General features: G+C 38.4%; 1 protein-coding gene across 2 annotated transcripts in view; it reads left to right on the top strand.

Moving 5' to 3' along the window:
• The window catches only part of pdzrn3b (PDZ domain containing RING finger 3b), a 59,637-nt gene extending 45,589 nt beyond the window's left edge, over positions 1 to 14,048 (top strand). For both annotated transcript variants that reach the window (XM_061041372.1, XM_061041371.1), the window contains 7 exons: positions 7,578 to 7,828; positions 8,445 to 8,532; positions 10,454 to 10,552; positions 10,641 to 10,703; positions 10,928 to 11,029; positions 11,268 to 11,384; positions 11,774 to 14,048. In XM_061041372.1, the coding sequence (XP_060897355.1) occupies positions 7,578 to 7,828; positions 8,445 to 8,532; positions 10,454 to 10,552; positions 10,641 to 10,703; positions 10,928 to 11,029; positions 11,268 to 11,384; positions 11,774 to 13,309 (2,256 nt within the window). In that variant the 3' untranslated portion in view covers positions 13,310 to 14,048. The remainder of the gene's footprint in view (positions 1 to 7,577; positions 7,829 to 8,444; positions 8,533 to 10,453; positions 10,553 to 10,640; positions 10,704 to 10,927; positions 11,030 to 11,267; positions 11,385 to 11,773) is intronic.
• Positions 14,049 to 14,399: the final 351 nt, after the last annotated feature.

The following is a 14,399-nucleotide window of genomic DNA, read 5'->3' as shown; positions in this document are numbered from 1 at the left end:
AGCATATTCTCCTAACATTTGTCTACTACCCTCTATGTCCTTGATCAAGGCACGTGCATCTTCTCCCAGATGGTCGATGAAACACTGAATGACGACATTGCGTGTTCGCTGAATGAGTATTCCACTCTGCAGAACAGAAGGTTTTTCAGTAAATATACAACAAATTCAATTTGATTGCCACTTGCCATAGTTAAGTGTTTCCCAAAAAATATGAAAAGACACATTAAGTTGGGCGAGAAGGGAACTTCATACAAAAAAAAAATACATGCAATGCACAATGAGAAATCAACTTGATAAGAATAGGCAAGTCAATTTAAGGCTGCCAGACTTAAAACAGTTCAGTGACTCCCACATTCACCACTTTCTGATATGTCTCCCAACCAAATATAAATACTAGTTTCTAGGTCAGCAACAGTAAAGATTACAGCTGTCAGTTCACTATAAAAGGTCACTCAATATCTTAATTGGAAATGATTTAAAATGAAAGCTTAATAAGTTGAAAAAATGAAGGAAGAACACAGACTCTGTGTGTCCTGCCAGGATTCCTCATTGTGATAAAAAAGTGGCATGTTGTTGTCATGACTGAGTTCACCTTTATGTTTTTCACTCTGTTAACTTCTAGCAGAGAAGTTTTTGTTAAATACAAGAGGGTTTACTATCTGACTTTAAGACATGCTGGTGTTTTTTTTTTTAAAAACATATCATATTGTCATATTGTGCTTGACTGGGTAGAGGGTTGAGTGATAGGCCTACATGTTGCAGAGAATTTGTTTTCCTTTTTCACACTCTTTTATGAGGGCCAGAGTTAATATGCTTGATTATTCCACAGTGATGGGTTCCCCTCGTTTTGCAAATCTATTTTTCATAAATACAGTTTTAGAGTCCTCCGTAGATTAGATCCTCCACAAATTAAATAACTGGCTATGGGAAGGCTTTTATTAAAGGGAAATAGGGGGAAAACTTGAAGAGAGCATTAAGTTGTTGTCTGTATCCTTTGGAGCCATTATTCCTTCATAACCCATGTCTAGGACACGACATGGGTTCACTCTATCGTCGCTGTACTTGGATGTAAACTCTAGTTACTATTAAATCTTCAACAGAGGAAATCTGAGTGTTTCAGAATTTCCACAATGAATGCAGAAGTTGTCATATATGAATCTGTATCATTTTATAATCTCAGACAATGTGTGTTATTGTTTGACTTTCTGATGAAGGCGTGATGCTGAACCACGCAGTGTGTTTTTTAACATCCACATGACCACGCTGGGAAAATAAAGGCATTTTAATTGTTAAAAAGAGAGCGCCTTGGAGTTTGTCTTGTAATTTTTTTCTCCGAGTGTGTGTTATTGGCTGGATTAAAGAAAAAATGTTATTCAAACAGTGCCCATACTCGTGCGTAAAACCAGCAAATAGATATCCTTTTCACAGCTGGACTATTTTTATTTCACAACAAATTAAGCCAGATCAAAGATCTTTTGGTAAAGAGGATTGAATTTGCTTTTGCAGTCTTGTAAATAAATCTAAACCCTTTAACCCACCGTCATGGAGTATGCTCGTGTAGTGTAGAGGCATGTGATGTCGAGAGTTATAAGAAACTGCTGGCTAATTCCCATCTACCCCACCAGGAGACAGCATGCAGTGGTTAGGGGTACTGGGTAGTACTTCCAACTTTTTAAATAGAGGTCAGGAGAAGGCCTTCCTCTTTTTGTTCCCAAACGTTAACATGATGGACTCCATGTTTGCAGCTGGTTTGCCGTTTCTCTTTTGAAAGTTAATTAATATGAGTTGTTTCTTTTTATTTTAGGATTATGTGTTTAAAATTTTGGCTTTAAGGTTAATTCATAATATGATGTATTTTCATATGGCCAAATATTATATATTTATTAATAGAACTTTAACCATTAAAGTGCATATACCTAATTTGGACATAGTGCCTAATTTAAAAAAAAAAATCCACAAATGTATACAATGGAGACCAAAGGGAGTTTGTCTGTGCCAATGAAGGACATCCTATAGAGGGTTGGTGAGAGATTTATGTACCTTGAGCAAACTGTATGTCACAGGGATATAATACTTGCAGTATAAACATTTTAATTCAGATTCAGAAATCCAGCCTATCCCATGGCATCTAGTAAAAAAAGTTACTTGAAGTAAAGCCTGTAAAGATATATTTCACTGGGATATGTGGGTTTACATATCCCAGTGAAATATATTTTGGATGAAGTTGACAAGATTGAAGAGTCTGTGTGAGTGGCATACTTATATTATTAATTATTTCTCATAAAGGTTCTATCTTTTTTCCCCATCTGTGAAATGACCATGTAACTTCATCCTAAGTTTGACATCTCCTTCTCTAGCTTTCATATAGCATGACGTCTCTTAACTAGAGATGGTCATATGATCACAGCTTGCAAAGGGTTGTTTTGTCTGTCTCAAACAGTATGACTGCTAAACTGTAGCTGTACTCTTACTGGTCCTGCGTCTACCTCTGCATGGTTTTCTTATCATATTTGTTTTTCAAGGGTGAGCGAGGACACTGGCGTGTATGTCGCCGCTTCGCAACCCGTGACAAAAATCGTGTTTCTTGTGCTACTTTTGCCTCTCCCTTCTACTTAATCCACTACTAAATGAGTCTGCAAACAGATACACGTTGTTGCTGTTTTCACTCTGTGTAGTCAGACAGCTACTCAAAATCAGTTAGCTGCTCGTCGCCGATCAGCTGTTTGGCTCTCGCACAACTTTCAGTCTGTGGTCACTGAACCCTCGTCTGCCTCATTCCTGGACCGTACCTCCTATTCGGCCACGTCGGATCTGAGGCCTAGCTAATACCCATCCCCCTCCCCATCGAGTGTGTGTGTGTGTGTGCTTTTTGCCGTCTCCTTTCTACCATTGTAAAGCGGCCTTGGGTTCCTTGAAAGGCGCTATATAAATCCAAGTTATTATTATTATTATTATTCTTATTGAGGGAAAGAAGATTGTTGTGTCCGCATCAGTGTTAGAATGTCTTTAAATGTGCTTTCTAACACGTGTGTGAATTTGTGTGTATGCCATGAGCCAGGATTCTACAATCCAAATCTCTGGTGCATGTATTGGCAGAGGACAGGGGCTCAGGACAGATTTGTGATGTAATTGGGCGCCCACACATAAACAAGGACATACCCTCAACCTGATTCTATCTAAAGGCCACAGTGTAACAGTAATTACAGCTACTGATATTATGCATGTTGCAATTTCAGATCACCTCTGCATCTTTTTTAATATGATCTGCACACCAAGACATGACAGTAGTCAGAATTACAAATAAGCGCTTCACTAATGACAATACCACTGATATGTTTAGTAAGGAACACATGAACCATGATTTACCCATCATGTCATAACACATTAAAATCATGTAACAGTAATCAGGCTCCTTGCATCAGCCCACATGTGTCTAAGTTAGTATGTGTAATATTTCACCTGTTAGCCTTACTGATCTTGGGGAGGAGCTTTGATTTTGGAGTCAACATTTCTGTAATAAATCTTTTATTAGTATATATTATATTAAAAGGAAAAAAAGGAAAATAGTTATTATTCTCAGCCCGTCTTGTAACTGCAGTTTAGCTTGTAGATGTCATAATTTGTACGAGGGAGCATGAAGACTTTACAGAGAAGGAAGGAGATATGTTAAAACTCAAGTGTTTTTAATGCTACAGCAATCACCACCTGATTCCATTGTGGCTGGAGTTAAAGCCATGACTTCACAATGGTCCCATTAGAATGCAGAAACAACATGAAGTTGGCTCTATGAATATGAATGATATAGCCCAGGATAGATCAAATCCACAGCATCCAAGTACCACAATGAATTGGGGATAGAAGGCGGTAACGTTTCTTGTCTTTACAAACGAATCCTAACCCTTTATTGCAATTGTTTATATAAGAGTGCTTTCTTCCTTGTATTTTGTGAAAGGGATTATCTAAGAGTTAAAGAAAGATTAGCTTGGCAAAAACGCAGGCTAAAACTCCCCACTGATCCCAGCCCCAGGCAGAGCAGTACAGTTAATGTGAGTTTAAAAAATGTCCTAATGCTGAAGGATGAAAGTTTGAGCCTAGCTCATGTAAGGCCAGGGGGGGTTTATGAATGATTGTGAGTTCACAGAAACCTTCAAAAATTGCCTCTTCTTCTTCCACCTTCAGGGACTTCATTTGAATTCTCACTTCTTTTTTTGTTTGTTGAAGAAAACAGCTATGTAATAAAAATGTATAGGACTGAAAACAAATACAGAGATTAAATAAAAAAAGAGAAATCTCATTAGCCTCATTCCCCTCCAAGTGATTCAATGATTTTAAGAGATGGGAAGCCTAATAGAAAGAACAATTATAGGAAAATTACAAAAACTTTGCCTAAAGCATCAGTGTTTTTTGCCCAAACATACATTTCCCCTGAAAAAAAAAACAAATCTATGCATTAATGAGAATATTGTTACATGCTGTCAAACAAGCATTCAATGTAAGCTTGACCTTTTATTATGGGACCTCAGGCTTCACATTTTGTTGTTGTGGCATAAGAGAAAAATAAAAATTGCTTGATAGAAGCTTTTGAACCACACTACTAATCCAGCATTCTCCGATAAATACTGAACAAGAAAAGTGTGGAGAACTTGTATTTTAAGATAGATATACGAGGAAAGAATGTTCAGTGTGTCTTCCTGCTGGAGCCATGAGTTAATTTCATTGGAAGTATAGAAAGGATATGCTTTAACAAAGTAGTGCACAGCTTTGGAAGCATTAGTCCCGAATATTTACGGTTTGATCTGTTGTCACAGATGAATCTCTTGTCGTCACGCTGACCAGAAGGCTGTAAACATGCATAATCAATGAGTAGCTCTTTATGAACCCGATAGCCAAACCCTGGCACTGACCTCAGTAAGCTCAGCAAACGGCTGAAAGAGCGTCAGAGAAGGAGGGAGAATGTGAGTCGAGAAGGGGTGTGGGAGAGAGAGGGAAGGCTGAGTGCAGAGATACAGCCAAAACCTTGGCAGAAGTCAATCTTTTCAGTCAAAAATGTTTGTTTGACAGACGTAGAGATGACAGGGACTGCATTCAGAGAGGTAAAGGAAAAACAATATATGGTGCTTCTCTCTAAGCTGCTGTTCGGAGAGTCTTGATGGTGTAATCTGTCCACAATGGGATGCAGCCTCTGTACCTTGCAGAAGCCTGAGGAGCATTATAAACTACTCTACCAAGTATGTCAGGTACTGTGAACAAACTAGTTAAGCTCTCTCAGTCGATCTTTTAGTCTGTTACGGGCAGGAATGTTGTGCGATTCTTCAGGTGTGTTGTATTGTATAAAAGGTACGAGCATGGAATCCAGGAGCAATGTTGTGAAGTCGTTTATCCTGCAATCCTGTAGCAGTTGAGTAGCGTTCTGTGTATAGGGGGTTTGATTGCAGGAAGGGATTTGAGGACTTGTTATTGCTGGGCTCCAACTAGAAGAAGAAGTTGCCGTGTGCATCTTACCTAAAACAATTAATATTTATCAAAAGTGGAAGTAAACTTGGTCGAGTATCCTTCAAGTAGATGAACCACCATTACACGGGAATGTGAGATTAGCGCTACTGATTTTACAGCATCAATGCTGTTGTGGTTTGTCACCACCCTCAGATTAATTGATTTTCGAACCATGTATGCTTTTTGAAAACACAAAAAAAAAGCATTTTTAAGGTGATTTAGGGCTAATACTTTTTCTGCTAATGTCTGTAAATCGCTGCCCACTTACTCATTCTCACCTGAATGCTGACACTGAGGTTTCCGTCAAAGGAAACCCTTGACTTTCAGTAGAATTAATGTTTAACAGTCCTGTGCTTGTTTTGCGCATTTTTGCTTCAGAAGAAAAGTGGTGTGTAGCAGGTGTGTTAAAAATGCATCATTAACACGAAGACTGTGCTTACTAGAGTAAGAACAGTTGAGCTTTTATCTTTCTATGTCTCTTTGAAACATTACCTGGGTATTATCTCTATCAGTGCTGATTGAATTCATCTATATGCTCATTTATTTGTTAACATTGACTTTTATCAAGCAGATTATAGATTTTGTTTTTAGCTATTGTATAATGAAAGAAAAATATATCTTGATAACAAAAAGAAAACATTTAGGGCGATATATCATTAGTTTCAATTTCATTGGATATGTAATTATATATTTTTTTAAATTAAATACATTTAATTAGACCTCATATAGTCTAATATAAAGGTATTTCAAATACATGTTCATGACTTTTCCTAATCTTTCTGGCTTCAATCAGTTTTTTTTAATTCACTTAAACAAATAATTTTATTTATGAAACACACTTCAGAAAGTGCCTCCAGCCACATAAAAGCTGTAGTATCCCCCAAGGCTATATTCAGAGAAGGACCCCTGCAGCCCGTCTATGCAGATGGTTGGATGGAGCTGAGAGTAAATAAAAAAGGAAGATTTTTATTTTTGTACACAAATTTTTATCAAAAATACAAAAATGATGAAATCTAAGTGTGTAATAAACCCAAATAATTTCAGGAAGTTGACATAATTCTCTATGAATATTTAACGATATAAGTTGCATGTCACATAAACTTATTTAAACTAACACCTCCGTGTATCCCAGCTCTTACATTACCCTATTTTTACTATAGTAATGGATGGTTGTTAATAAAATAAACATTGTTTAAATTAAATAAATGTTGTTTGCTTTAAAAGAAAGCTGATCAACTCTGGTTGTGATATAAACATGTGTTACTATCGTATGAGTGAATTATATGCTTATAAGGCTGATAAGAAATAATGAATACAATATAAATGGTCTAAGGAAAATACTGTTACCTGTGTCTGTACTCAAGCCGAGACTTTGCCTTCAACTTCCAGGTTTTGTTTCTCTTTCTCTCTCTGAGACAGGTACATGTCTCATATGATGCTTCAGTAGAACAGGTCGTGGGGTTACTCTTTCTGAAGTTGAATCACTGTTGTTATTGTTGATCATGGACATGTTGTGCCTTTAATAAATAATGAATAACGGAGGACTTCAGGCAGAGTGTTTTGATCTATGCCTTTCATTGGAAATACATTTTAGTTTAGCACGACTTTAGCAAAATAAAGTCAGCAAATAAAAGAGTAGGACTACTGTGGTGGATTTCTGCTCAAAAGGACAAGTCAAGTAAAGTCTCATTGGTCTGTGCAATCAGTTCATTAACACATTCTACTAAGAGCAGGCATCAATTGGCTCAACCAAACAAAATAAGTCTATTTTCTGCTGTGGCCCTTTGCTTAAAATAATTTTTGGAGGTTAGCATGAGACACTTACTCCATCCTCTATGACAATAGGTCAAACATGTCCTCTGCTGAGGGGCCCCTTTTATAACCTCAGCTATTGACCTTAATATTTAAAGAGAGTCTCTTCCTAATTAAGGTCTTATTCTACCTTGCCTGACTGTAACCCTAAAAAAATAAGATGTGACTGATGTGTTATTTCTCGACAAGAATATCGCTTCACCTAATGGGAAATAATTGTATCTGTCATGCATCCTTTTGATTTGTTCCTGGTTCTTTGTCTATTCTCAAAGGTCAATGGCAAGGATCTCTCCAAGTCCACCCATGATCAGGCAGTTGAGACCTTCTGCACCGCGAAGGAGCCCGTTGTGGTCCAGGTTCTGCGCCGGACCCCAAGCGGCAAACTGGTCAGCCAGGCTGATGATTCCCAGATCTTAGACGTCAGCACTCAGACCGACATCACCCTGCAGCACATAGTGGCCCTTACAAACCTACCTTCGTCACTCCCGATGACAGAGCTGGATGAATTCCTTCTTCCAGAGGAGTAAGCCTGCTCGGTTTGACAACTATTTCAATTGACCCAGATTTTGTCCAGTTTAGAAGAACAGTCAAGGCCTTACAGTTAAATATATCTCCAGCCAAAAAAAATGAAAATATACTGGTTGCTGGATTTTTATTTTTTTTTCAAAATACTGATTGGTTAAAATCAGATGGACAGTATGCCTTTATGAATAAATATTTCTGAATGAAATTAATAACATTTTGATGTATTTTATGTCTGGGGGTTACTTTACTTAGATCTGATACAAGCATGATTTCTACATTTAATTCTAATTATTGCCAATTATTTCTTGTAATAAGAAAATCAAACTCCTCAAATGTAATGAGTACAGCCTTTTTTCATAATTCAGACATTATTTTTATTAGAAATGTGAAATTACAGTCAGAAGTCTCGTTTTTCTTTTCACCAGGATTTGAGACTAAAATCAGAATTCTGAGTTTAAAGTCAGAGTATTTAAATGTCAAAGTTAATAAATAGATCAACTTTTTTCAGTAGCCGTATCTGCTTTCATATGTTAATACATGTTTTCTCTCCTTTTGAATTTATGGTTGTTATATTTATAGTCCACATTTTTAATTTGTCTTACATCTTCTCTCAGGCATCCTCCAGGACACGAGTACTTTGATTCAAATGACTTCCTCGAGGTCATGCAGCAGGACATAGAGCGAGAGGAGCTGGAATATGAGGTTAACATAAAGTTTTTTTCATTAATTAATCCTACACGTTGACAGCAGTGTTCTTTTGTGAGTCCAACCACTCTGTTTCTCCGGTCCAATACTCTTACTATTGACCACAAGTCTTGATAATAAAACAGTTATTTAGGGTTAGGTGTTGTGTAGGTTACTGTTGTGCTCCTGCACCTATCTCTAGGGACACCCCCCTAATTAGAGGGGTTTATTATTAGTTCCCCACCCACCCACCCCCCTTATCATTAAATCCAAGCCACCATTGTATAACACTCCCTATAAGCCATGTTCAATTCACAAGTCCGGATGAACATCTTATTTTAAATATAAAAATAATAAGTTATAAGTAAAAAAATATCGGGGGATGCAGAAAGCACTTGTTTAGAGTCTTGAAATTAGATTTATTTAGTAATTTAGACAATAAATATAATTTCAAGACACTAAACAAACGTTTGTAGTGTTTCTTCCAAAGGAAAGAAAATTAAGTGGTGAAAAAGAATACTGAAATAGAACGACTCTCATTTATTCCTCAAATTGAGGTCAAAAAATAATAAATAAAATAAAGAACTGTACCATAATATTCTGTCCTCCCTTTCAAATCAGCTTTTTTTTTTTTTTTTTTACTTTTGTGAAACATTTTGAAAAATTACAGCAAAAGGTATAGCTGTTTGTTACCTAGTTATGGAGTTACTTCTGAGTCTAATAAAATTGCAAATGTGCTTAGTGAAGACCCATGCATTATTTAAGTTGAATAGGTTTGTGGTTATAAATGTCATACATTTTTTTACATCCAATTACTGCAAAGGTTAACTGCAGCTTACTGAGCCTTACTGATGTATCTGTTTGCATCAAGAGTGAGAGGAAGGCAAAGGTCAGTTCGCTAACTAACACTGGGTCTAATTACTGTTGAATAATGATGTAAAAGTTTTAAATTACAAAAGGTTGTTTTTTAGAATGGTCAGAAATTTTGCTCACAATTTAAACTCTATAAATCATACTAACTGTGTGTTACGAGCTATCACCAGCTACACATATAAATGAAACAAAACTTGGAAGTGTGACATAGAGGTGAAGAGATGACTGTGACAGAAAGTACTGGTTCTCACAACAGGGAAAACATAAGGCAGGGTCAGCTCACCTACACGCCGGTCTGCCAGGCCACTGGCGTGCCTTGATCGCACTGGACGGCATTGTGATGAATGATGTTCCCAGGCTTTTTCTATGAGATATCATTTTTGGTTGTATTTGGATCCCGTAAGAAGATACATCGCTGGTTTTACAACAAGTTCATGGGTTTGTGTCAGCTATCGAGTCTAGTAGCTTGATTACTTGATATTAGAGGCGACACAGCACCGCTATGTGCGCTCCTCAAGAATGGTGCATTTAAGACTAACGGACAACCCAGAATAAAACACAGCTTAAACCCATTCATTGTAACCCCATGAAAACCAGTCCAAAGTAGTTTACAAAACATAAATATAAGGACGAAAAAATAAGTAGAACCCTATTTTTCCCTATCATCCCGAACATTGTGAAACATTTATTTCATTTTATTTGCTTAATAGTCTTGTCATAAAGTTATCTTTCTTATTATCTTTGAGATAAAAGGTGTTGACGAGGCAGGTCCATATGCAGTCCACAGCATTATCTCACATTCTATCAGTCGACCTCTGAGAAAGAATATGGCTGCTCTGCATCCAGCTGAAAGAGTCAGTACATGGATTAATGGAGCATCATTGCTCTTTGACCCCATTTACGTACCTATTTTAATTAGGATGTCCACAAACAAACAAACAAGCGAAAGACAATACACACATTTTTTAAAATACTGCAGAGATACAAATATAATTTCAAATGTATAATGTCGATATATCATTTCACTTGTATGATGAAATATTTATTTGTGCATGTGTCTTTACAGGAAGTTCATCTGTACAGAGCAAACATCCAGGACAAGCTTGGTCTGACTATCTGTTACAGGACTGATGATGAGGACGAGACTGGAATCTACATCAGTGAGGTATGCAGCTCTGGTAGGATTACAAACCTCCCTCTGTAGTAAATGAATGCCAGCTTTTAATCTGTTACTCTTTTCCTTTGGTCTTTAGATTGATCCAAACAGCATTGCTGCAAAGGATGGTAGAATTAGAGAAGGGGACAAAATCATTCAGGTTCGCTCACTGCAATCACAGCACTCTAACTCATCTCCTTGCTACTCATTTAATGTAGTTTTCTACTATTAATTGTTTTTAAATCAATTATCAGTTTTGGAAATGTAAATAACTTGGGTAGATGATTTCTACAAGTGGCTGTCAAGAAATTATTAACAGAAATGTAAAGATTGTAAGTGTTTAAATAAGATCATGTGTCTCAATATTTCCTTCTGTCCATCAAGATCAATGGTGTTGAGATCCAAAACCGGGAGGGTGCTGTAGCACTGCTGACCAGTGAGGGGAGCCAGAATATCTTTTTGCTGGTGGCCAGGCCAGAGACCCAGGTAATTCAGAAGTCTTCTTTGGTACAAACCAAAAGCTTAGGTTTTAATTTAACAGACATATTTGTTTCCCAAAGTGACCAAGTAAGGTTTTAACACGAAATGTCTTGTTGTCCTATTTGCATGCCCTCAAACCAAAGTAAATCTTTCTATAGCAGTCTTGGTTATTTTCATTTTTTTAAGTAAAACTTAAAAACTAAAAAAATCAATATTTGCATCTCTTCTCCCCACCGGATCTCAGCTGGATGAGGGCTGGATGGATGACGACAGGAATGACTTCCTGGATGACCTCCATATGGATATGCTTGAGCAGCAGCACCATCAGGCCATGCAGTTTACGGCAAGCATTTTGCAGCAGGTACACACGCTTCTTAGGACATACAGGCTCACAGCTCGCTACGCCTTGTTGTAGTTCCATTTTAAATTAAAAAGCTGCAAGAATCATTTTTTTGATTTGTTTTTCTGTTGTTTTTGAGTTGGGATTATTTTATCTAATTTGTTCTATGTCATAAAATGTTGTTTAAGTTTTATTACATTTTTATCAACAATTGTATTTCACACAATTTAACAAGATCAGCAGCATTCCATTAGCTGAAAAGGCAAGAAAAAGAAAATATACTCTCCAATGTTTTATTTTTACAACACTATAAAAAAAGATAACGTTGATCGTGTTGTTCATAATTAAAATCAATGCACTTTCTGACTTTCAGGATTCAGAGTTTGTTATTCTGTCGTCTATTTTTACAGAAAAAGCAAGAAGAGGAAGAAGGCAGCACAGACACAGCCACTCTGCTGTCCAACCACCACGAGAAGGACAGTGGTCTTGGTCGCACAGATGAGAGTACGCGAAATGATGAGAGCTCAGAGCAGGAAAACCTGGGCGATGACCAGACCACGGCGTCCAACACACTCGGTAGCTCAGGAAAGCTGACATACAGCCAGGACACTCTAGGCAGCGCTGACCTACCCTTAAGCTGTGAATCGTTCATCTCTCCAGACTACACTGACACCGACCTCCTTGGAATAACAGCTGATGAGTGTGAGCGTTTCAGAGAACTCCTGGAGCTGAAATGCCAGATGAGGAACACTAGAGCTCCATACGGCCAGACTGATGGCGTTGCAGTTGCCAAGGAACAAGAAAGTGTGGACAAAGAACTGGAGCTGCTGAATGAGGAGCTGCGCATCATCGAACTGGAGTGCCTGAATATTGTCCGTGCTCACAAAATGCAACTGCTGAGAGAGCAGTGCCACGAGTCCTGGATGCTTCACAACAGCGGTTTCCGCAACTACAATACCAGCATTGACGCACGTCGACACGAGCTTTCAGACATTACAGAGCTGCCGGAGAAATCAGACAAAGACAGTTCCAGTGCTTACAACACTGGCGAGAGCTGCCGCAGTACGCCGCTGACATTGGAGCTGTCACCAGACAACTCGCTACATCGAGGAGCGGGGACTCAGGGTCCAGCTGGGGCGTCGGGCTCCACCGGCTCCACCGGCTCCACCGGCTCCAACAGCGGGGTGCTCAAACCTCTCCTGTCCCCTCTTCAGGAAGCCTCTGGCCCTAGCAGGAGCAGAGATTCCTCCAAGGATTCAGATGGAGCACTGCAGGCAGAGAGTGGGGAGAGGAAACATGCAGAGTCCAGTAAGCCAAGGCAAAACTTCTCTCAGCCACATTCACTTTACAAGCACGCCCACATCCCTGCCCATGCCCAGCACTATCAGAGCTACATGCAGTTGATCCAGCAGAAATCAGCCGTGGAGTATGCCCAGAGCCAGTTGAGTCTGGTCAGCATATGCCGCGACTCCATCATCCCAAGTGACTTGGACCCTAAAATGGAATGGAAGGTGAAGGTCCGCAGCGATGGCACGCGCTACATCACCAAACGACCTGTCCGGGACAAGTTGCTCCGAGAGCGTGCGCTGCGCATTCATGAAGAGCGCAGTGGTTTGACCACAGATGATGACGCTATAAGTGAGCTCAAGATGGGCCGCTACTGGAGCAAGGAGGAAAGGAAGCAACATGCAGTTCGCGCCAAACAGCAGAGACAACGCCGCGAGTTCATGAAACAGAGCCGGGCGGATTGTCTAAAGGAGACACAAGGTCTGGAGGAAAAAAAGGAGCCCAACATCATTGAACTCAGCCACAAAAAGTTGATGAAAAAGAGGAATAAGAAAATATTTGACAACTGGATGACCATCCAGGAACTGCTGACCCATGGTACGAAGTCACCAGATGGTACAAGGTCTTACAACTCGCTCCTGTCTGTGACCACCGTGTAAGTCCTGGTGTGAGTTTAGAAGGAAGACCAGTCAGAGGAGGAAGTACTGGAGTGTGATTTACCAGAGGCACTTCAATTTCAGGTAGCCTATACTGCCTTGTTCAATGTGGCAACGTTTTTCTGGACAATCGTTTTCCACCACTTTGGTGAAAAGAAGGTCCTTCAGATGATCGTTGAACGTGAAATGACTTGGTCACTGCTCTGGGAATATGTTCCAAAACCTGTTTTCAATTTTGTTCAATAACTTTTTCTACATTTGTACTTATCTGTCAAATAATTTCTGAAACAAAAACACAATATTCCCCCTAAAAATTAAGCATTTCCATTACTTTACATGTTTTTTTGTACTATATAACTTTTCTCAGTTATGCTGCTTTCATGGAAACAGTACTATTTTCCTACAAGGTATAACACATAATGCTTTTGAAAAGGACATTTGTAAGTTACAAAACACTTTTTGCAGTTGTCTTACAGTTATATTTTCAGTCATTTACCATCTTTTGCGAATTTCAGTAAAGATGTATGGTTATGTTATTGTTTATGTACATAACATTAGAGAAGGATGTTTATCACTTTGAAATATTAGAATATGTGCTTATTGAAGCAAATCTTGTAGCCTTTTCCCTTTCTTATGGTGTATTGTATTGAACAGAATAAAAGCTTTACAAATCCCTAGTTAGCCAAACGATTTGAGGTATTGTAAAATGCAAGAAATAATAAATTATTGTTTAATATATTTATGTTATTTGTAGAATTGTTGGCTCAGCACAGAAAGGAATCAAAAATAATCCTGCAAATGTATAAAGTCTATGTTACATACAAAGAAGTTCAACATGGCCGGTTTTACTAGATGAAAGGTATAATCATATACCTGTGTGGGTGTATCTTTTCAAATAGATCAGCCTGTGAGAGCACAGCTTTTACAAGCAATTCAATTCTCAAAGTAAATGAAGTTTGGGAATAAAATTGAATAACCAGCAAACGGGTGTTAAACTAGACAAAGAAGATGTGATAAATCATGGAGGCATCCCATCAGCTCAGCAAGGTCAACAGGCGCTGAGACTGTGTTGGCATACCTCATGTAAAAGAGA

Source organism: Labrus mixtus, chromosome 7 (genome assembly GCF_963584025.1).
Source record: "Labrus mixtus chromosome 7, fLabMix1.1, whole genome shotgun sequence".
Lineage (NCBI taxonomy): Eukaryota > Metazoa > Chordata > Actinopteri > Labriformes > Labridae > Labrus > Labrus mixtus.
Note: the sequence above shows the minus strand (reverse complement) of the source record. Positions and strands in the feature narration are given on the sequence as shown.